This window comes from Bicyclus anynana, chromosome 22, assembly GCF_947172395.1.
Source record: "Bicyclus anynana chromosome 22, ilBicAnyn1.1, whole genome shotgun sequence".
NCBI lineage: Eukaryota > Metazoa > Arthropoda > Insecta > Lepidoptera > Nymphalidae > Bicyclus > Bicyclus anynana.
In genome coordinates this window covers 12181591-12206482 of record NC_069104.1, presented here as the reverse complement: position 1 = coordinate 12206482, position 24892 = coordinate 12181591, and the positions used below count along the sequence as shown (strand labels likewise).

Genomic DNA, 24892 nt, shown 5'->3' with positions numbered 1-24892 from the left:
ATTAATTTGCGGGATGCTAAGACTAGTTAATTACTGGTGTTAATACGGTGGGATGTGTAGCACTGACAACAACGGCTAACCGCTGTTTTACGACACTATAGCGTATACAGTAGGTATTGCTTAATTAAAGTTTATCATGAGTTTCAAATATCATATAAAAAGAATATGTAACATTGTCATGTCAGACGAATTATGGTTGATATCAAAGAATCTATCACTCCAAAGCTATTCAATATACAAAACGTGGAACAAAACGCTTTTTGACGTTGACGAATTGCAATTCAAAATGTCAACGTGAAAATTGACATAACAACATTGACAATGACGTTTGACACTGACAGTTAGCTACTCGCTAAATTTACGTCACAAAAGTCGTAGAATAATTTGTAGCGCAACTATTAATTTTCTTTGTGAATGTGTATAGTTTTATAAGTGCTTACGCAATGGCTGATAACAGAGAAGCGAGGACAAAGGTAATACCTACTCGCGTAAACCTAGTTTATCTTTGCAGTGGATTATTTATCTTAGCGGCTTTCGAACTCTCGACCTTCTTGAATGAAAGGTCATATAGGGTCAAGTTTTGGTTCATCTACATATTTTCGATAACCCCATGTGGTTTTATTATTTTCTTTTTAAAATAAATTGAATTTATAAATTAAATATTATAGCGATAAAATATTGCTATTATATTGGTTTTTGTTTAATATTTACTTTTGCGAATTTACGCGTATATATTTAAAAATAGAATAAAAACGTTTCGCTGCATTTTCCTTAATGTCTAGATAAAAACACATTTTACATTTAAAAAACAATATTAAGTGTTTGTAGGCAAAGGCAAGTCATACTAACTAACTTGTTTTAGTACCTACCTTACTTTTAGGCGAAAATATTTTTGGAATCATTGATTAAACGAAGCTAATTGTTATGTTCGCAAGTACCCATACATACTTTATTTTAATTAATTAGGAAACATATTTTTTCAGTTTTTAGTAGGTACTTACAAAAATCAATTTTTTATTGATCTAATGTTAACTTGCTACTACTAACAAAATGTACTCTCACTTGGTCTGGGGCATGGACCTCCAACTTTTCAGTCATGTGCAATTTAAGAAATTAAATATCACATGTCTAAAAACAGTGAAGGAAAAACATTGTGAGGAAACCTGCATACCAGAGAATTTTCTTAATTTTCTAGTGCATGAAAAATTAGGAACTCAAAAGAGGAAATTTATACACAACTCAATGTTAGTTGTGGTCAAAAATGTACATTATTTAAACAAATAATACCTAAATATTGTCTACAGAGTCAAGTTGTGTGTTCAGGAATTTTGAAAACATGAATATAATAATAGAAATAAAGGCAAAATTGTCCATGTGTGTGCTCAGTGTTGTAGCCTATTATTTGTATCATTTTTTGCAGAGATTTTATAGGGATGTAACCAATCTATAGTATAAAATTATCATTGTATATCTTAATATTATACAAAAGTAAAGATTGTAAGGTTGTAGGAGTAATCTACTGAACCGATTTTAAAAATTCTGCCACAAATAATGTGGTAGAATTTATAACTTTTTTCACATGGGAAAAGGAATTATGTGGTTGAATTGTTTTATTAGGTAGATATCCATAGTTGGACTACTGTCCTGTATCAAGATTTAAGAAAGAAATGATCCTTTTTATAAGAAGGCAAACCATGTATATCTTGAAATTATCTTTCCCTAGATTAAGATCTTTACTTAATGAACTATGAGTGACAGATTAAAAAAGTAAAATTAAAAATTGCAGGACGATGACAACAGACTAAAGCCTGCGGTAAGAATACCTGTAGATGATTAGAATTTTTATTATGTATTTTTTTTTGTAACTAACATTATGTATAAAATATTTAAATTTATTATTAGTTTTAATAGAATTAAATTTAAATAGCTAAAGTCTACAGTTAAATAGTTACCTATTTATTATCTACAGTCATGAAATTTTGTTTAAAATTTTAGCATTTTTTATTATTCTTTATTCATATATAGTAATTATTCTGTATTCATTTATAGTAATTAACAGCATGTAGAAATAAAAGGATGTCTTATTTATATTTTATCTGCAATTTCTAGACTAACTGCTGGTGGAATGGATGGTATTAGAGCAAAAAGTGTGATTGATTGAATTAACATCATTATAGTTTATTTCCTAGGTTATTTGTTTCCTACGTTGTTTAAACACATTGTGCGGTGCAATCTACCTTTAAATAGATTAGGAACAATTAATTACTTAATAAACCATAGATTGTTTATTTGTTGATAATGCATGTTTTTTTTTTATATATCCTTTTTCTAATTCAAAGTAGTTTCATTTATGTAGGCTTAGTTTAAAATTGCTTCATCAAAATCAAGTTTGACTATTTGTACAGATTGCCACCAGTTTGAAAGGTGGGTACTGCTGAGATGAGTACAAATTAGCAATTTATCTTTACTGAAGAGGTTTTCCCCTACCCCACTCCGGAAAGCGCAGTGTTGGTCGACCCCCCACTAAGTGACCAAAGACATCAAGAGGGTTGCAGGGAGCCGCTGGATGCTGGCGGCTCGAGACCGTTTTGTTTGGAAGTCCATGCAAGAGGCCTATGTCCAGCAGTGGACATCCATTGGCTGATAATGATGATGATGAAGTGTTTTTCAGTTAGCATGGGTATGGTGACAATCGCCTGTATGACGTTCTTAATATTATCGTGAATCGCGACAAACTTTCAAGAGTGTGACGAACTGTCAATCGCAGCAATCTACTTTCTACTAATATTATGAATGCGAAAGTTTGTGTGGATGATTGTTAGGATGTTTGTTTGGATGTTTGTTACTCTTTGACGCCGCTACTTCTAAACCGATTTGGCTGAAATTTGGAATGGAAATAGATTTTAGTCTAGATTAACACCTAAGCTACTTTGCATCCCGGAAAGACCCATAGTTCCCACGGGATTTATGAAAAACTGAATTCCACGCGGACGAAGTCGCGGGCGTCCGCTAGTCCTACATGAAGTGAACTGTAAAATTAAAAGATAAAGTTTGTGATTTTTAAATGAATAATCTCTGGTTTTACAACAGATTTTAAAAAATTCTTTTACCAACAGAAAATCACTTTAATTATGAGTGTCTTGGAATATATTTTATTCTTGTATTCCCAAGCAAAAACGGAACTACGGAGGTAAAACCATAGGGGCTGGGGACATGGTGGCATTACTAGTATACCAATGGTCAATGGCTTGCATAAGGTTGTTGATCAGGGTATGCTCTAATAAGACAATTAAATTAAAACAAAAAGCCTCAATAGCTCAACGGCGGTCGGACTCATCACCGAGGGGTGGTGGTTCGATCCCCGCCCCGTTGGAATATTCTCGTACCCATTCCTAATACAGTATTTCCTGAATATTAGAATAGGAATATTGTTCATATTTATAAGATATGGCAAATATTATTTAAAAAAAAACCGGGAAATTTTGCATTGGATATGCACTAACAAAATATTTGTTAGGATATGCAGTGCTTTAACGCTTGTATGAAGTGCATGTCATTGCTAATTAAATAGTAAAAGTACTACTAGTGTAGTCTTCATCATCATCATCATATCAGCCGATGGACGTCCACTGCAGGACATAGGCCTTTTGTAGGGACTTCCAAACACCACGATAGGTACTGAAGCCGCCTGCATCCAGCGAATCCCTGCGACTTGTATGATGTTACTCGTCAGTCCTCCTGGGGGTCGACCAACACTGCGCTTTCAAATGCGGGGTCGCCATTCCTGCACCTTGGGACCTTAACGTAAAGAGTAACAAACACCCATACAAACTTTCCCTTTTATAATGTTAGTAGGATGTTAGGATAGAAATAGGAGCACATGCTAATCAGCTTAGCCAGTGCGTCGGGAAATTCGGACTAGGACAGCGCAATGAAAGAGGAGATAGACTTATACAGTTTGCTGACGAGAACAACTTGGTGATATCAAACAGTTTCTTTCAACATCACCCTAGAAGACTGTTTACGTGGACTTCACCTGATGGCAAATATCGCAATCAAATCGACTACATTATGATTAGTTCGAGGTGGAAATCGTTTATTAAAAATGCTCACACACTTCCTGGAGCTGATTGTGGATCAGATCACCAACTTCTGATAGCGAAAATTCAACTTAAGCTTAAAGCTGCTAGGAGGGTTGAGAAGCTAAAAAGAATACAGCCTACGAACAAACATCAGTTTGTGGCAGCAATCCAGCAAAAATGGCAACAATGGACTGACTTAGATACTCAATCTGCTTCCCCAGACCATCTATGGGATCATATTAAAGAACTGCTAAAAACTGCTGTAATAGAATCAAAGTCCTCTTCATCAGCTCGCAAGCGTCAACATTGGATGACTGCTCGAACGCTTGCCCTTGTAGAAGAAAGAAGAAACATGAAAGCTCAGGTAACAGACATTAACAACTTAAACTCAATGTCTGCTCGTATACAGGAAGCATGTAGGCGGGATCTTAATAACTATTTGAACAACTTATGCGCAGAAGCTGAAGTTCACGCTAATAGACACGAAACTAGCGACCTACATCAAAAAATAAGAGCAATTACAAAAACCCTCTCTTCTAAAACTTGGGCTGTAGAAAACTCACAGGGTGAATTACATACAGAAATAGGTGCAATATCTGAGACCTGGAAGAACTACTGTCAGTCGTTATTTGAAGATCCTCAAGCACACAACTATCTCTCGACGGAACCCACAAACGAAGAGAGAGGGCCACACATATTAAAAGACGAAGTACGAGCCGCTATCAGACGACTAAAAAGCGGAAAAGCTACAGGGAGGGACGCTATATCGATCGAAACCATCAAAATATCCGGAGAGTATGGTGTTGATATATTTCATACCCTGTGTAGCAAAGTCTGGGAAACAGGTACTTGGCCCCAAGAATGGACTCACACTGTCTTTGTTCCTCTACATAAAAAAGGTTCCACCAAAATATGCAGTAACTACCGTCTAATTGCCTTGATCTCACACGCAAGCAAGATTCTGCTGCATATTTTAAACGAGAGATTGAAGTCTTATTTATCGAAGGAGATTGCTCCTGAGCAAGCTGGTTTTGTAAAAGGAAAGGGTACTCGCGAACAGATCTTGAATGTACGCCAAATTATTGAAAAGGCCAGAGAGTTCAACAAGCCGACCTATATTTGCTTTGTTGATTTCTCAAAGGCATTCGACTCAGTAAGGTGGCCAGTACTTTGGGAGACCCTGTTGGCTATGGGAACACCAAAACATCTCGTTCACCTTCTTAGGAGACTCTATGAAGAAGGTTCAGCTTCGGTGAGAACAGACGACGTGTTGTCGAGTAATTTTCATCCTAGTGCCGGAGTTCGTCAAGGTTGCATTTTATCACCACTTTTGTTCAACATCTATACGGAACTCATTATGAGAATATCACTCGAAAAGTGGACAGATGGAGTTACTATTGGAGGCTATAAAATATCCAATTTGCGTTATGCAGATGACACCACATTATTTGCAACTAGCATCGAAAATATGGAATGCTTACTGACCAAAATGGAGCAAGTTAGTCTTGATTTCAGTCTAAAGATAAATCGCAGCAAGACAAAGATTATGGTTATCGATCGAGCTAATGGCAATTCGCCCGAAGTTACTAAAATTGCGAATTGCGACGTTGTTCAATCATATATCTACCTCGGGGCACTAATATCAAATAGTGGTGGATGCGCTGATGAGATTAAACGACGGATGGCTATTACACGATCTGCCATGGATCGACTCAAAAGGATATGGAGAAACAGGAACATCACAAAGGCCACTAAAATGCGATTAGTCCGGGCATTGGTGTTTCCCATCTTTCTTTATGGTGCTGAGACGTGGACTCTGAGAGAAAGCGAGAAACAAAAGATAGACGCTCTAGAAATGTGGTGCTGGAGAAGAATGCTTGGCATATCCTGGACTCAGTTCCGATCCAACATTTCAATCCTCCAAGAACTGAGCATCAAACAGCGTCTTTCTTCAATAGTCCAATGTCGCATACTGACTTTCTTTGGTCATATTACAAGAAAAGATGACACGTCCATAGAGAGACTGGTGGTGCAAGGAAAGGTGGAGGGCACAAGAGCACGTGGCAGGTCACTAATGCGCTGGACTGATCAAGTAAAAACCGCTCTCCATGGATCGCTCCTCGAATGTTCTAGGAGAGCCACACTGCGGGAGGAATGGCGACGGATAGTGAGGCTTGCCACCGCGCCCAAATGACGACCACGACCACTCTGTCAAGAGTGTAACGACGAAGAAGAAGAGGATGTTAGAATTTTTCAAATTGGCGTACTAGTTTCAGAGCAATTAAAACAAACAATGAATTTTTTCCTCTGTATAATAAAGAATAATAAATTCATGACATATTATGACTTGCAGAATCGCCTACCTATAAAGATACATCTATAAAAATCGCCAGTTACTGTTTTACGTTATTGCGTAGCAGTTTTTGCCATTATCGTGATAAAATATAATTTCAGGAAAATATTCAATCTCTATCTATACTTATAATAAATCTGTAATTCTGTACATGAAATATATTTCCAAAATAACTATCAGGGGGTGATTAGTGATCGATACTGATGCCAAAAATGCAATCAGTAAAATTTTTGTCTGTCTGTCTGTCTGTCTGTCTGTCTGTCTGTATGTTCTTTATAGAAACAAAAACTACTGGACGGATTTTAACGAGACTTGGTACAATTATTTAACATACTCCTGGGCAGGTTATAGTATACTTTTCATTACGCTACGATCAATAGGAGCAGAGCAGTGAAGAGAAATGTTGAGAAAACGGGAGAAGTTACTCAATTTTTTAAGCTTCCGTCGCGTGTACAGCCTTAATGGTTAAAGCTACATAGAAATTATGTATGACGGAAATGTTCTTCTTAAAATTATCTATAAAAACACAACATATATATGTCTATCTTTTATGGTTGACTTACAATAACACGTGTAACTCCCGATAGCTTAGCAGTTCGGACCTTTCTAATTATATTTGTCTACTCTTATGTTTATAACACTCATCACTCATCCCTAATAAGAAAGTTAACATTATTACCTATTCGATAAAAAAGAATCATAAAAATCGGTAAAGAAACACCAAAGTTATACATGAAATACGCTAAGCCATCGCGCGTGAATACTAATTCATGCTTAATGGATTATTTTTGTGTGACGGTTGCCGCGCTCCACGCGACTCGCGGTGGGAGGAATAAATAAAGAAGTGCAGCCTTAATGAGTAGGGTAGGGGTAGGGTAGGGTAGGATAGGGGTAGTTGAAAGTTTACAACGACTTTCACGCGGACGAAGTCGCGGGCGTCCGCTAGTTCTTACTATAATTATATGCAAACCATGTAAAGAAATAATGTTATTATTAGTACGTGTATATTTACGTAAATTGCATTATCGTATAAGATTTGTAAAAGAATTACATGACTTGAGATTTTGAGGGGGAGGTCAATGTAATCAAGTTAAGCTTGTTGGGTTGCTCCCTACCGATGGTTAAAAAATCGTGTCATGTACTTACTTAATTCTTTTAGTCATATTTCCTAGATTCCCTGTACTAATATATATAGATAACAATATCCATTTATTACTAAGGGCTAAATAAATATATGAGACGTCATGGCTCAGTGGCCACTGTCTTATTATTCGGAGGCAGTAGGTTCGATTCCAGTCCGGGCACCGGCTCCTCCAACTTTTCAGTTATGTGCATATGGCTCAAACGGTGAAGGAAAAACATTGTGAAGAAACCTGCATACCTGAGATTTTTTTCAATTCTATAAGTTTGTGAAGTCTGCCAATCCGCATTGGGCCAGCGTGGTGGACTAAGGCCTAACCCCTCTCATTCTGAGAGGAGACTCGTGCTCAATAGTGAGCCGAATAGGGCCGAATAATGTTGATGATGATGATGTTTCTTTGCACATACAGTACGCAATTAGATGGACTTATTTCTAGATTAATTATTCAAGATCGTTCATCTGACCTAATATTTTTTTTAATTGTAGGTACCTAGGTCTTTTTTTTTCGAGATAATTTTTATACAGTTATGATTATTTTGAAGGTCTCATTAAAGGCATCAAGCCAAGATAAAAATAATTTTAAAATAATACACGTTTTTTTATGTTTTTATTACTTTGTAGAATAACAACAAAACAAAATATAATTTACGTATTTAATTAGTTTAATTAACAAGTAACACAAAAAATTAACATGGGTTGTAGTTGTACGTAGTTATAAATCTATACTTATATAAAGCTAAAGAGTTTGTTTATTTAATTAAACGCGCTAATCTCAGGAACTACTTATCCGATTTGAAAAATCCTTTCAGTGTTAGATAGCCTATTTTTCGAGGAACTATATTTTATCCCTGTATTCCTACGGGAACGAGAACCACGCGGGTGAAAACGCGCTGCGTCAGCTAGTATTATATAAATAACCATGCAGGGTGTATGTTAGTTGACTTATTTTAGGTTGGGAAAAAAGTCTTTTCGCATATAGTACCTACCTATGTACGAACTTGTACGAGTAATAAAATCTCTTTGGCTATACCATTTGTTTCTGGCTAGTTTTGGTGTCGTTAAAAAGTTTTAATTATGAAGAAGGCTCCTCCAAATTTAAATTAGGAAAATGTGTGATTTTCATTTGTTTTTCTTATTGTTAAAACTAGCTGACGTCGCGCGGTTTTACCCGCGTGGTTCCCGTGCCCGTGGGAATATGGTGATAATATATAGCCTATAGCCTTCCTCAATAAATGTGCATCTAACACCAAAAAGAATTTTTGAAATCGGACCTGTAGTTCCTGAGATTATCGCGTTCAATCAAACAAACAAACTCTTAAGCTTTATAATATTAGCATAGATGAGTGAATCTAATGAAGAAATTCGTTACATTTTATACGATAGGCCTTGCCTGGCTTTTAAAATAGGCGATAATAATGATGGTGTAATTTCCATTGATTAATGGCTATCGATTGTAAAGTCCAGGATTCGATCCCGAGCCCAATTAAATTGTATTTAATGTTATTTCCCATATTTTAGGCGTAGTCAACAGCATTTGACCATAATTTTATTGTGTTTTCCTTCCGTGAACGTTTTGGCACGTGCAATAGTGCTCACCTAATGAAAGGATTTTCTTAAATAGGAAATAAATAAAGTGGAAGTAAGGGTCGTAGCTCATTTAGACGTAATAAAAATAATATGAGCTTTTACATGAATGATGAGAAATTCAGCACCAAAGTTTTAGCCGAGATAAATGAATAAAGAGCGCGCAGCGCGTCGGTAAAAATAAACTATCGAGAAAAGTTTTACAAATTGTGTATTTTGTATAGTCATAACGAAGCTAACACTTTGAAATATCATTTACCCAAACATCAGGGTCCTAACTTTTCTAGAATCTGAGATCCAGAACCATTTGTAACCACCAAATTACATATTGCACACTCTTAAAACATCCACATTGTTTAGTTCAAGCCAAAGTTCCTATAGCGAACTCCTTAATCAGTTACTATACATACATACTAATTATTTATCATTAAAACTTTTTGGTAACTTTTGACAGTGCGCGACTTTTAGCTGCTAAAACGAACCGCGAGTATACCTACTCTGTAAACATACAACAAATTGAATGAACGCTTTCTGTAAGAAGGAGTTAGCATATCTATACTAATATTATAAAGCTGAAGAGTTTGTTTGTTTATTTGGTTGAGCGCGCTAATCTCAGGAACTACTGGTCCGCTTTAATAATTCTTTCAGTGTTAGATAGCCTATTTAGCTATATATTATCCCCGTATTCCTACGGAAACGGAAACCACGCTTGTGAAATCTAAAAATATAAAAGCTAAAGGTGATGAGTCCATCATGAAATATCGAAAACCGCTTAACGTACACAGATGATATTTGGCAGGACGGTAGTTTATAGTTAGTAGACGTCCGCTAAGAACGGATTTCGCGACAGGGCCGGATTAGGGAGGTCTAAGGGCGCACGAAGTTGCTGGCGTCCGCTAGTACTCCATATGCTGCGGATCTCGTGGCTTAAATGAACGCGTTCTGTATAAAAGAGTAAGCACAGTATACGTAATAATTGATGTCAGTTAGTAATGAAATTAACAATCCAACAAGTACGCGTGGGCTGCGACTTGCCTGCAAGCTATCGGCGCGTGGACAACGAGTGGTCATTGCCATTCAAGGAGACGCACGGTTGCTGTGGTGCGGTATCGCTACAATGAGCAACGACCTTAAACCCTATTATCTTAGCTTTTCTAACTATAATTGGATGTCTAGTGTTGTAATGTCAGCATTGTAGATACATTTTTGTGTTATCAGTTTGCTGATAACGCTGCGCTCGATACTCGTATCAGAAATAGACTGGCGACATCCTGCTACTTTGATTATGAATAAGTAGCAGACGCCCCGCGGTTCTACCCGCGTTGTTCTAGTTCCCGTGGGAATATAGCCTATGGCTTTCTCGTGGTGAAAGAATTTTCAAAATCGGTGTAGTAGAGCCAGAGATTACCCCCACAATACTTACTACATACTGTCAACATTAGCAACCCATTTTCGGCTCACCGTTGCGCACGAGTCTCCTCTCAGAATGAGAGGGGTGAAGCCTTTACCAAAGCCAGTCCACCACGCTGGCACAATGGGGATTAGGAGACTTCACACACGTAGAGAATTTAGAGAATTAAAAAAAATCTATGCAGGTTTCCTCATGATGTTTTTCCTTAACCGTTTGAGACACGTGATATTTAATTTCTTAAAATGCACATAACTGAAGAATTGAAGGTGCATGCCCCGGATCGGATTAGAACCTACACCCTCCGAATCGAAGGCACTGGTCTATCACGGGTCTTTACAACCACATACTTTACCTCTTATTAGTATAAATATGTGGGTAGGTACAGATAAACAAAATGAATTTGTCCTACTACCTACCTAAGTATTAAATAGTTATTATAATTTAGCGCAGTTTTATAAAATCTTGCTGCGAAGGTACAATCTATTGCGATAAGTGGAGATTTTTTTAAAATTAGCTTCGGTTTGTTTTAATCAATCAGTTACGTCATCCTTTTAAAATGGCGTATAATTAATTATAAAAAAAAACAAACAACCTAGGTACGTGAGTACACGTGCGACTAAACTAAGGTCACTTATCAAGTCAATGGACAAACAACAATACATTAATTCTGCATATAGTTATCATGCATGTGTATGTATGTGTGTACTTGACCGCTGTAATCATTCAGTCATTTAGTTTAATAACGTCTCTTGACGGTAGCGCATCTTTTACGCGCGCTGTTTCTGAACGAATCGCTCCGAAATTGACAGTTCTATTTTTTTAATTTTCACCTCGACTGTGAGATCTTGTGTAATTGTGTATTTTTTTTAATTCGATTTTTAATCAATAATGGATTTACTGACTAAGGTAATTTGATTTTTGAAGTTTGTTATTTCAAATCGTGCTATTGAATGTCGTGATTTTTTCGAGATAAGTGTTGTGTTTTTAAAAATAGAATCGGAGTTACTATGCATGTTTATGATATGTTTTTAGTTTTAAAACGAGGTTTGAATACTTATGGTATGTTAGTGCTTGAAGGTTAAATGGAGTTCAAAATTGTTTATATTGTATAAGTGAAGCAGTTAGCAAGAAAATTATATGTTAATACTTACATAGTCATCTTACGTTGCAATATATCAAGCTAAACTACTTCTACTTCCCACGTAGAATTTTTTTAAATAACTTTACAGAGCTTGTCATAGCCAGACCATCCTCATTTTATAAATTTACTTCCATATTTATTTAATTATACAGGGTGCTCGGGACCACGTCCCCTAACTTCACGGTGTTGATGAGTCCACATATAATATAATAGAGCCTAACTGTATAACTAATATATTTTTAACTAAAAAAATAAAAACTTTTTATGTTTTCATACATAAGTAATTCAAATAATTCCGACTATCTATGTAACATACGCCTATTTTTAACTAAAAAAATAAAAACTTTACGTTTTCATACATAAGTAATTCAAATAATTCCGACTATCTATGTCACACACGCCTTTATCCTTGCATTTTGAAATACGTAAAACTTGGATACATTACTATAAGGATGCGTATGAGGGACATATTTTAAGATGTACTTACAGAAGAAATATTATTTACTCCGAAAATATTCATTTCAGAACACATGTTCCTTGAACATTTTGAATAAATTTTTGGTAAAGAATATAATCCTAGAGTTATGAAAGTACTCCCGAGCACCCTGTATAGGTATACTTTATTAAAAACACAAAAGAAAAACAATATCTAACAAAGAAAATAGAAGAAAACATAGTATGCATATGTGCAAAGGCGGTCTTAATGCTTCTATTAACAACTAGCGGACGCCCGCGACTTCGTCCGCGTGAAACTCGATGTTAACTTTCAACTACCCCTATTCTACCCTTACCCTACCCCTACCTACCCCTACCCAACCCCTGCCTACCCCCACCCTAACCCTTACTCCACGCCTACCCTACCTATATCCCTACCTACCTTACAGAGTACGCAAAATAAGTAATTTTTCTAGTTGATTTTTTACACCTTGTGTCCGAAAAACCCAAATATCTTACGGAATCCTATTTTTTTCCAAAATAAAATTTAGCCTATGTTACTTGTGGATAATGTAGCTTTCGTATGGTGAAAGAATTTTTAAAATCGGTCCAGTAGTTTTTGAGCCTATTCATTACAAACATACAAACAAAGTTTTCCTCTTTATAATATTAGTATAGATATCTGCCAGACAATTTTCGATAAATGGGCTATCTAACACTGAAATAATTTTTCAAATTGGACCAGTAGTTCCTGAGATTAGCGGGTTCAAGCAAACAAACAAACAAACTCTTCAGCTTTATAATATTAGTATGGATATATGTGTATAATTATGTATACATAAACACAGAGTAGGTATACCAAGTAAATAACCAAGTAACTGTGCAATTCGGATCATGGTGTCTTTGGTATGTAACTTAAAGATTCCATACATTGAATGATCCATGTATATTAATCTATACTAATATTATAAAGCTGAAGAGTTTGTTTGTTTGTTTGTTTGTTTGATTGAACGCGCTAATCTCAGGAACTACTGGTCCGATTTGGAAAATTCTTTCAGTGTTAGATAGCCCATTTATCGAGGTAGGCTATAGGCTATATATTATCCCCGTATTCCTACGGGAACGGGAACCACGCGGGTGAAACCGCGCGGCGTCAGCTAGTAATTTATATTTAATCAATATATATTTATTTTAAACTAGCGAACCCGTCAAGCTTCGCTTTGACGTATGTGCAATTCTTCCCTATCCCTACCCTACCACTACACTACCCCCTACCCTACTCTACCCCTACCCTACCCTACCCCTACCCTTAATATCTATAATTGACTATTGAAACATTTGTATGGGAAATAGAAAAGTGTTATTTTTATGCTTTTCCCGTCAATTATTCTAATTTTTCTCACCTTTTAAACCTTACCTATACCCCCACGAACATTTCAAGACCAAGATAAGATAAATCCGTTCAGCCGTTCTCGAGTTTTAGCGAGACTAACGAACAGTAATTATTTTTTTTTTATATATATAGATATTTAATCCATTTAGTTACATACTTTACTGAAGTCATATGTCAATCAGAGAATATTTCGAGTGAAAATCAATGACGCATATTCGAACTTCCATGACATTCAAGCAGGTGTTCCCCAGGGTTCCGTTTTGGGTCCCACACTCTATTTATTATACACTGCAGATATTCCTATCTCAAACAGCGTACTCACCGCTACATTTGCTGATGATACAGCTGTATTGTGTAATAACAAAGACGCAAATATGGCTTCAAATATTCTACAAGTACACCTGAACAAGATAAATTCATGGATGATTAAATGGCGTATCAAAGCTAGTTCCACGAAGTCAACACATGTGACATTTACCTTGCGAATGGACGAATGTACTCCTGTTAAACTGGGACTTGATATTATCCCCCACAGTGACACCGCAAAATATCTTGGGATACACCTAGACAAAAAACAAACATGGAGAACGCATATAGTAAAAAAACGCGATGAACTAAATCAAACCTTCAGAAAACTTAACTGGCTTATGGGAAGGCATTCGCATGTCTCACTCAGTAATAAACTGCTCATTTATAAAACAGTAATAAAACCAGTGTGGACCTACGGCATTGAACTGTGGGGCACAGCCAAAAACTCAAACTTGGAAATACTACAAAGATTTCAGAATAAAGTTTTAAAAACCATCACAAATGCTCCATGGTTCACTAAGATATCGGAACTACATGAGTATCTTGACATAAAAACAGTAAAAGAAGAGGTTGAACTCAGATCAATGTGCTATAAAAATCGCATAAACACCCATGAAAATAAACTTGCTACTGCCCTCGGTCATCCAATAGATGTTAGAAGGCTAAAGCGCGCCTACATATGGGATCTCCTGTAAAAAAAAATCAAAATAATAAGAATGTACAAATGTACAAATGAAATACAAAAAATTAACAAATAAAATAAATTAGCATGGCCTTCAATGGAAGGTCAGCTACACATGCCATGTAGTACCCACAAGCAATTTGCTTAAAGCTGTTGCAGCTGATTGCACAATAGTAATGAATTAAAAAAAAAAAAAAGTTACATACTGCACATATAGGAAGTTTATTTTAATATAATATATAACTAAGTACCTACATATATTGACTACCTAAACCTATTAGATAAATTACTACAGTAAGACTAAGGGTTCATTTACACGAGCGGCAACTCTACCGACGAGTCAACGACGTCTCGGCGGCAGCCAACGAAATTCGAATAGGTACTGATTCTTTGACCTAAATATAGGCCCAGAAGACTGGCCTATATATGGCTGGTCACTGGAGGCGTCAATTAATCGCTATGCGATGTCTTTAAAAAGAAAGCGAGTATTTGGACCCCACGGACCTAGTGTTAAAAAAATAATTTATAAACGTTACATTATAAATAATAAAATAAAACAAAATAAAAGTTAACTCTTGGCTTGGTCTTCATGCTAACCCTTAAAGTTTGATATTTTCATAATATGTCAAAAAAAAAGACATACGTCTTAAGTTTGATATTTTACAGAGATTTTCAAACTAATTTATTTTTCAGTAGCTTATCTGCATGTGAAGAAAAATTAATAAACAATTAGCTAAAACGTTATTTTCTCATGATAAGTAGCTAAGTCCTACAATGCCAATTTTTAAAATACTTCTTAACTCATATACTAAATTTCACTCACCGTTTATCCACACGTAATATGAATATACAGAAAAACGTGAAAGGTATTATAACCAATAAGGTATTGTCTTAACTATCCTCCGTCTTCATCACCAAATCCCTTAAGCAGTCACAACCCATATGGGTGTAAAGTTCACATCAATACAAAATTAATCAAGTCCAACCACAAGGTAGCTACTGTGAACCGTCGAGGAGTTCTCTTCACTGTCTTTCGTCTTCATCACCAGACGCCTAATATAGTCACAACCTAACTAGGTGGAAAGTTCTCATTAATACAAAATTATCAAGTCAAAGCACAAGGTAGCTACTGTGAACCGTCGAGGAGTACCCTTAGCTGTCCTTCGTCTTCATCACCAGACCCCTAATACAGTCACAACCCATCTAGGTGGAAAGCTCTTATCAATACAAAATTATCAAGTCCAAACACAAGGTAGCTACTGTGAACCGTCGAGGAGTTCTATTCACTGTCCTTCGTCTTCATCACCAGACCCTTAATACATTCACAACCCATCTAGGTGGAAAGTTCTCATCAACACAAATTTATCAAGCCCAAACAAAAGGTAACTGCTGTAAATCGTTGACGTGTTCCATCGTCTGTGTTTCGGCTCCACCATCAGACTAACTCCTGACCTTCATAAAATTGTAGTAGTTTAAAATACCTTATGGAAACACTAACAAACGGACTAGCCGTCTCTACAATTTTCGAAAGTTCCCCTCAATTTCTCCAGGATGCCATCATCAGATCCTGAAATAAAAAAAATAGGACCACCCTGGAATCAAACGGAAGTCGATTAAAAAGAAAAATTATTTGATACACTACACAGTATGACCACACTGCAATTGCACTTACGAGTACCATCATATGACGGTCATAAAAATCGAATTTACTGCGCATTTGATAACAACCTTGCATCAACTGCTCTACCAATGATTTATCTAATAAACAAACAATTGTCACTCATATGTCTTACGAGTTAAAGTACATTTTACATTTCATACTCATTATTTTCTTAAGACATTTTGTGTTGCTACCGTCTAATCTAGTGTTAATAGTATTTTGAATAAAATTATCATCATACAAAAATGTCATGTCGTACGAAGACTCGTAGAAGAAACAAAGGATTTGGTAATGAGACAATATCACGGCATTTTAATGGCATATATTAACGGCAGTGTCAATTCTCCCTCTTTTTGGAAGAGGAGATATGGAGCTTAAATCCACCACGTTGCTCAAATGCGGGTTGGCGGGTTAAAGCTCTCCGAGTCATAGGCATGTTATACCACTTAACTCCTAAACTCCGGACTGAGAATTTTCACTGAATGTTTTTGGAAAAACAATAAATGCCCGACCCAGGACATGGACCTTATTTAACCGTATGTTATGATCAGTTTGAATGCGGTACCAAGTTTGTGATGTATTAATTCAAGCCGTTTAAACCATAAAGATTTAGGATTTTCAGGAACGGCTTTAATTAACACAGCATTAACTTGGTACCGCCTTCAAAGTAATCAGAAGGTAGCACATACGATGTTATTTTAAAATTTTTAGTTTAGAAAAAAAATATTTTTGTGATTTTGAAGTCGGTTGTATTTTTTCATTAAAACTTTTTTTTTGCCAGTTAGGTACAAAATTGCTAACAAAAGTATTAAAAGTTACAAGTGTATAAATCATAATCGTACATAAAAAAAGATATACGCGTTGATTTTTTTTAACTTCTCTCTGTCTTTCGTCGGTTAAAAAATTAGACATATGTTATGCTAGGTTGCCAAATTGATTATAAGAAATCTACTTGTGTATACCTACTTATACCCTCCTTTATGTATTTGAATAACGGGAATCGATTCTAAATTAGATGAGTTGTTTAAAAAAAAACTGAATCTGACATTCAAACAATATATGTATAGAAGTAGAATACAGAACCACCTTTTTGAATCTGACAAAAATGTTCAAATACATTTCCTGTATCTTCTAGATAAGAAGTCACCAGCGCACACCATCAGGCTCCCGCGACTTCAAGGAGGCGACCAAGAGAGATGCCCTCGCTCGCCTGGAGGTGGAGTTGGAGCGACTGGTGGGAGCGCTGCCGGAGTGCAGGAGGAACCACGTGGAGAAGGAACTCCGGGGCTTCAAGAACCTCTTCAGTAGATTCTTGGCTGAACGTGAGTAGCATTCTTTATGTTATTGCTTTATGGAACAAGCTATGTGCCACCTGATGGGGTATAGGTAACGGAAAGAGATGCTCTCGCTCGCCTGGAGGTGGAGTTGGAGCGACTGGTGGGAGCGCTGCCGGAGTGCAGGAGGAACCACGTAGAGAAGGAACTCCGGGGCTTCAAGAACCTCTTCAGCAGATTCTTGGCTGAACGTGAGTATGTTTGTTGTTTATGGTACTGCTTCATGGAATAAGCTGTGAGCCACCTGATGGGGTATATGTAACGAAGAAAGATACCCTCGCTCGCCTGAATGTGAAGTTGGTGCGGCCACTGCCGGAGTGCAGAAGCAACGTAGAGAAAGAGTTCCGGGACTTGAAGAACCTCTTCGGCAGATTCTTAGCTGAACGTCAGTACTATTATTAATGGTTTCATATCCAAAGGGTAAAAAGGACCCTATTAGTAAACTCTGCTCTCCGTCGATCCGTCTGTTGCCAGTCTTGTATCTCATGAACCGTGGTAGTTAGACACTTGCAATTTTCACAAGTTATATATTTCTATATCCGTTACATTTTTAATGTACACACTCATGCTAAATTACAGCTTTCTGGTAGTAATAGTCTCTGCGCTAAACCACGGACAGACATAGACGGACATGGTGGAACTATAACGTTTCCTTGTGGACTATGGAATCCTAAAAATTAGTGTACTTTAGACCACAAAATTGAAGTAAAACTTTATTGACTCCCCTTCTCAACGTCCGTTCGCCTCACCCGATTACTCATTTCGTGACGCATTCACCAGATTACTCCCCAAGTGTGCATAAAGAAGTTTTTCTTCAATAATATAATATTAAACATTTGATAATCTTTACAGAGGGCCCTTCCGTAACATGGGAGAAGATACAAAAACTCCCAGAAGGCGCGGTCATAGACTACTCCACTCTAGAAACGCCCACCACAGACAATATCCACCACATGCTGGACAAACTGGTGGTGGTCAAACTCAACGGTGGTTTGGGCACCTCCATGGGTTGCAAGGGCCCCAAGTCGGTCATCCAAGTGCGAAATGATCTGACCTTTTTGGATTTAACTGTACAGCAAATTGAGGTAAGAAAATGAAGTAATACTGTTAAATACCCTTTGGTTTGGTTTGGCTTTAGATGGAACAAGCTTCTGTATTAGTTTCCTGCCATGCCTAACATAGTAACCACGATATATTTCTTGACGAGATAAAGACCAATATCTGTCAATGTTGGCATCGAAAATTTTAAATTTTTTCGGTGTGTTGGTCCGAAAGAGACTATTTCAACTCCGCTGCTATTTGTTGTCAATATGACTTTGTATCTTCCGAGATATGGCAATGACGCAGGCTAGCATACGATAGGGTTGTGAAATAGTAGGATTTTTTTTCTAAGAAATTCTCGCTGGTTATGACACCCCCTTGCCTCGGAGAGCACGTCAAGCCGTCAGACGGGCATTATCATTAACATCCAATAGAGATAATTACAGTATAAAACATGACCCGCCTATTCAACATTATTCAGTAGCAGCTAATAACGATCGTTATAAAGAATAAAAAGCATTACTAATTTGCAACCCGCAATTTGCAACTATCAAATGATTATCTATTGTAAATACATCAAGCGTAGAGTTTCTCAGTGCAAGCGGTTCAAGACTGTAGTATTTGGAAGTCCATACAAAAGTCCATAAAATCCTAAGTCCAGCAGTGGACGTCCATGGCTAACTATGTTGATTACACGAGTATTCCTCATATATTTACACCAATATTTGGCACTTGAGCTGTTGTGTTTGGATTCTGCAGCACCTGAACAAAACGTACAAATGCAACGTGCCACTGGTGCTCATGAACTCGTTCAACACTGACGAGGACACGCAGAAGGTCATCCACAAGTACAAGGGGCTCAAGCTGGACATCTACACCTTCAACCAGTCCTGCCACCCGAGGATCAACCGGGAGTCTTTGCTGCCTATCGCCAAAAACCCTGACGTGCATAGTGATATTGAGGCGTGAGTATTTCTTGTCCTTGGACGGTTGGTAGACTTGGTCGCTAACTATGGGCCTTGGTCCGAGACTTGGTCGCTAACATAGAAGTCCATACAAGGACTATGTCCAGCATTGGACGTCCATTGACTGATGACGATGATGATGATTTGGTAGTGCTGTGCACAAAATGCCGATTGTAGATTAGACACCCGAAAAACGTTCTTTACAATCCAGACTACGACATCGACCGACAACGCTTCCTAGGCAACACAAACCAGAAAACCAGCGTCTTCCAGCGAAGGCAAGGTCCCTAAGGACGGACGACAAGGACTTCTAACGTCATCCGGACGTGGGCTTCATTCTCGGTCACAGCATTGATACACTCAAGCTAAAATACCCTTTCCGAACGGCCCTCTAAGCGGAGGTCTGAGAAGAGTCTTTCTGCCCATCTCTTGTGCTTCTGCCTTCTTGTATTCCTACTGGAACCACGCGGGTAAAACCGCGCGTCAACTACTCATATAATAAAACTCAATAACCCATTACATCACTAATGCGTATCTAACAACAATTCAAATGCATCAAACGATTAATGTGATAAGAGGGACTTGTAACGCGTGTAAAATGCTCATTTGATACACTATCTGATACCAGTATCGAATGATGCTTAACCTCTAGTCTATTTAAATGTCTCTGTTATATAAGCAGAGTTATTAACAACAATAATTATAGAAACCTTTTCTTATTATTAATTCTAAAGGACATTGAGTTAGTAACTAATAGACACCCGTGACTTTGTCCGCGAGAAAATCGTTTCATTGTAGATGACTACATTTTAGAAGATATGAGCCGAATGGGTAAATGGTAGGAGAATGGGTCATTGGTCATTGGAATTGGGTCATTATCAATGGGAATCTTTCCTTAAAAGATAGAAATAAAAGATATATGCTATTGATTTTTGATAGATCTGTAAAAGATCATGAATATCCATGACATGCATAATGCATACCTTTCTCATAATTCATTCGATCTATTGATGTAAACCTCATGAAAGTGTATCCTTAACAGATAGACAAACAGAAGTCACAAAGGATTTATTTTATAATATGTATAGATTAATATGATTGATTAGTTAATAACAAATCATAATATTATTGATTAGTTAATAACAAATAATTAGTAATCCGCTTAGCTTTTTTGCCACACACAAAACAAAATAACATAAACAGTGAAATTTTGATTATTCAACCTCTTTTCTGGGTTCCTTACCACAAAAATAATAAACGTAGCTTTTACTTCATTTATATATTATACAGGGTCCATTATTATATTATACAGGGTGCTCGGGAGTATTTTCCATAACTTCAAGGTGTTGACAAGTCCACTTATAGGGGCCAAACTGCATAACTAATTTTTTTTTACTAAAAAAAAAACTTTTTATTTTTTCATACAAAGTAATTCAAATAATTCCGACTATCTATGTAACATACGCCTTTATCTATCCTTGCATTTTAAAATACGTAATCGTAGTGGTAAGACTGTCGATATCGCAAGTTATTACAACTGGCACTCCGCACTTCACTAGTAAGCTACTTCATGATATTAATCAATGAATAAGTTTGGCTAGGTAGTCTAGACATATAGGGATGCGATGTAAGAGACACAATTTAAAATCTATTTATAAAAGGAATACTTTTTATTATGAAGATATTTATTCATAGAACACATGTTTCTTAGATATTTTTAATCAAATTTCCCTAAAGAATCATCATCATCATATCAGCCGATGGACGTCTTGGATGGAATCTTTGCGACTCGTTTGATGTCGTCAGTCCACCTGGTGGGGGTCGGCCAACACTGCGCTTACTAGTGCGGGGTCGCCATTCCAGCACTTTGGGACCCCAACGTCCATCGGATCTTCGATCTATGTGCAGTGCCACTCGTTGTCTATGCCGGTGACTTTGGTTCTTCTGAAGATCTCCTCATTTCTGATTCGATCACGCAGATACTCCTAACATAGCTCGTTCCATCGCCTTTTGTGTGACTCTGAGCCTTCTTATGAGGCCCATAGTTAGCGACCCTAAAGAATATAACCCTACAATTATGGGAAATACTCCCGAGCACCCTGTATATTGACGCAATTAATTTGGGAAAGAATGAAAATATCTATATAAGTATTCTTTAATGGATGAAAAGTCTCAAAAGTACCTTTCAATCTTTTCAGCTGGTACCCCCCAGGTCACGGTGACTTCTACGAATCCTTCAACAACTCTGGACTCCTCCAAAAATTCATCAAAGAAGGCAGAACTTACTGTTTCATAAGCAACATCGATAACTTAGGCGCTACCGTCGACCTCAACATACTCAACCTCTTACTGAATCCAGAGCAGAAAGCTTCCTCTGAATTCGTCATGGAAGTGACTGACAAAACCAGGGCTGACGTCAAAGGAGGCACCTTAATCCAATATGAGGATAAACTGAGGCTATTGGAAATTGCCCAAGTTCCCAAAGAACATGTAGACGATTTCAAATCTGTAAGCCAATTCAAGTTTTTCAATACTAACAATTTGTGGGCAAAACTAGATGCAATTCGGAGAGTTGTGGATCAGGGGTCTTTGAACATGGAGATAATTGTTAATAACAAAAGTTTGCCTGATGGGGTCAATGTGATTCAATTGGAGACAGCTGTGGGGGCAGCCATGAAGTGCTTTGATGGTGGGATCGGTGTTAATGTCCCAAGAAGTAGATTCTTGCCTGTTAAAAAGACATCGGATCTTTTGCTTGTTATGTCCAACTTATATAGTCTATCCCATGGGTCTTTGGTGATGTCTTCGCAAAGGATGTTCCCCACAACGCCGTTGGTCAAATTGGGTGATAACCATTTCGCCAAAGTGAAGGAGTTCTTGAATAGGTTCGCGACGGTCCCTGACTTGATTGAGCTGGACCATTTGACTGTTTCTGGTGATGTTACGTTTGGCAGAAAAGTGGCTTTAAAGGTGAGTTGATTTTTTTTTATGTTGGTTTTTAAATAGTTTAGGTCTAATGTATGATTCACAAATGTATTCTATTCAAATTACTTCTCAACTATTATCGTTAAAAATTATCCCAAGTTAATTTACAAAGGGGTGTTTAGAGGTACATAGACATTCACGATAAGAACGTTTGTTACGTTTTCACACTTAAATAGCTAAATCGATTTTAAAAATTCTTTCACCAATAGAAGCCTTTATAAAAGCGCTAGTTTGTGTAAGTATGTATGTTTGTTCCTCCTTTGCACCGCGACTACTTAAGCGATTTGGCTGAAATTTGGAATGGAAATGGATTAACACATAGGCTACTTTTCATCTCGGAAAATTCATGGTTCCCGCGGAATTTATGAAAACTTAATTCCATGCAGAAAATCACGTTCGTCGGCTAGTTAAATATTCCTTAAGGAAAGGAGACTACAAGGAGGAAACCGCGTGGGGTCCTTCAATATATATATTGTCAAATAATTCTGTCACAGTGTTTATCTATTTTTTTCAGGGTACCGTCATTATCATAGCGAACCACGGCGACCGGATCGATATCCCCTCGGGAGCTGTTCTCGAGAACAAAATCGTTTCCGGCAATTTACGGATATTGGACCATTAATTATACAAGGCTTGGTTACTCTTGAGATTGTTGTGATTCTGTAGGTCTAAGATCATTTATCTCGAAACGAGACGAAGACAAACGTCGACCAATAGCGTCTGAATCGAAAACATCGCTCTGCTTTCGTTGTGTTGGGACGAAAGATATTTCAACTCCTTCGTATTGGTCGCAATATTTTAGTTCGTGTAGTGTAATAAAAAAAAATAGAACAGGTTCAAATCAAAAATTATTTTAAACAAATTTTTTTAGCCTGAAATGGCAGTTTTATATTATGTAAAAAATACGGTTTTAAAGTTATAAATATTAAAATATATATAAGGTTTGTGGATTATTGAGAGAAAATATTTAGATATAAGTAAATATACGTGAAAAATGTTGTCCCAAAAGCACAAAATAGCAGCTTAGTTAATCTTATTTTTAAGGGTTTATTTAAATTGTAGGTGTAGAATGTAGAAAATAATTGTAATTTGAAAAATCGTAATATTTTTGTTATCACAAATTTATTTTCAGCAGATATTTATTTATTTATGTTTAAATTGTAGATTTTATTTACGATTTTTTTTTAATTACTAGTTGTGTGCCATGTAATTAGTTTTTTTGTGTTTTTTTTTCGTGTTCGTGAAATTTTTATTTATGTATATAATGTTAAATTATGTAATATGTTTTTTTAATTCTATTTATTTCCAATTTATTCTAGTTCAGAATGTTTTTGAGTAATCAGGAAATATAAAAAATTAAATTTTAAAGTATAAAAATATCTATAAGATAAATAATTTGTTCATATATTTACTGTGAATTAAAAATCACCAAAAAATGTTTGTAATTTAAAGTAAGTTTTAGATCTATTTTTATCTAAACTTTTTGAATTTCAGGTATAAAATAATATAATAATGATGTTGAAGCGAAAAATATTCATTTTATAATAAGTATTTAACAGGATGTATGTATGATACCTTTGCCTGCCAACGGGGCCAAATTAATAAAATTATTTTATGGTCCGTATTGTTGGAATCATAATAAATTATTATTAAAAGTCAATACATTTTTGAGTTTAAAGTAGTTTTTTCAAAAAACCTTTATCGATAAAGTTCTTAATTAGATTTAGTACTTATATGTATTATCGTTTTATATATTTTGTATAAATAGATATACGTAATATAGCTTTGGAAATGGTTAATGTGTTTTTTTTTTATTTTCTTTTGATCTTTTAGAATGTAAAAAAAGCATTGTTAAATTCTAACCTATATGTTTTAACACTTCTGAAACTGCTAAAACTTCATAATATTATCAATAATATTCACTTTGTACGCTTGTACAGTTTGTCCTGTGTGTGTGTCTTCATATAAATATATTGGATATACCTATTTGAATCAGAAAACAATACACTTTTAATTATATTTTTATTCACAAAACATTACAAAAATGTCATAACAAACAATCTTATTCACACCATATAACTAAAAATAAATATTCTACTATTAATGATATTAATGGTAATAGATCTTCCCAATTAACAAGTGACGTAACTGACAAGATTAAAGGCGTCAACATATCCGCATAGTTAGGATTCGTGCGATCCGTACGATCTGGATAAGTGGATACACTTGTATGACTTTCTATGCAAAGAATACTACGATCCGTTTGATGCGATAGGTCCGATACTTACGATGCGGATATGTGGACGCCTTCTATTATAGTCACATAGATTTAGCGCCTGTGATAGCGAGACCTTCGTGATTTTATAAAAGCTGAAA

At 36.3% G+C, this 24892-nt stretch overlaps 1 protein-coding gene across 3 annotated transcripts; it reads left to right on the top strand.

Moving 5' to 3' along the window:
- Positions 1–332: 332 nt before the first annotated feature.
- Positions 333–24315, top strand: LOC112057705 (UTP--glucose-1-phosphate uridylyltransferase). Of its 3 annotated transcripts, XM_024098223.2 has the most exons (7): positions 335–473; positions 1787–1813; positions 17327–17513; positions 18378–18610; positions 19326–19531; positions 21730–22501; positions 23031–24315. In XM_024098223.2, exons 1-7 carry the CDS (start codon positions 444–446, stop codon positions 23136–23138), a joined length of 1563 nt encoding a protein of 520 aa, XP_023953991.2. In that variant the 5' UTR covers positions 335–443; the 3' UTR covers positions 23139–24315. The 3 variants fall into 3 exon arrangements, with proteins under 3 accessions (XP_023953992.2, XP_023953991.2, XP_023953994.2); XM_024098224.2 differs by lacking the exon at positions 1787–1813 and having other exon boundaries at positions 333–473; XM_024098226.2 differs by lacking the exons at positions 335–473; positions 1787–1813 and adding an exon at positions 11318–11477.
- Positions 24316–24892: the final 577 nt, after the last annotated feature.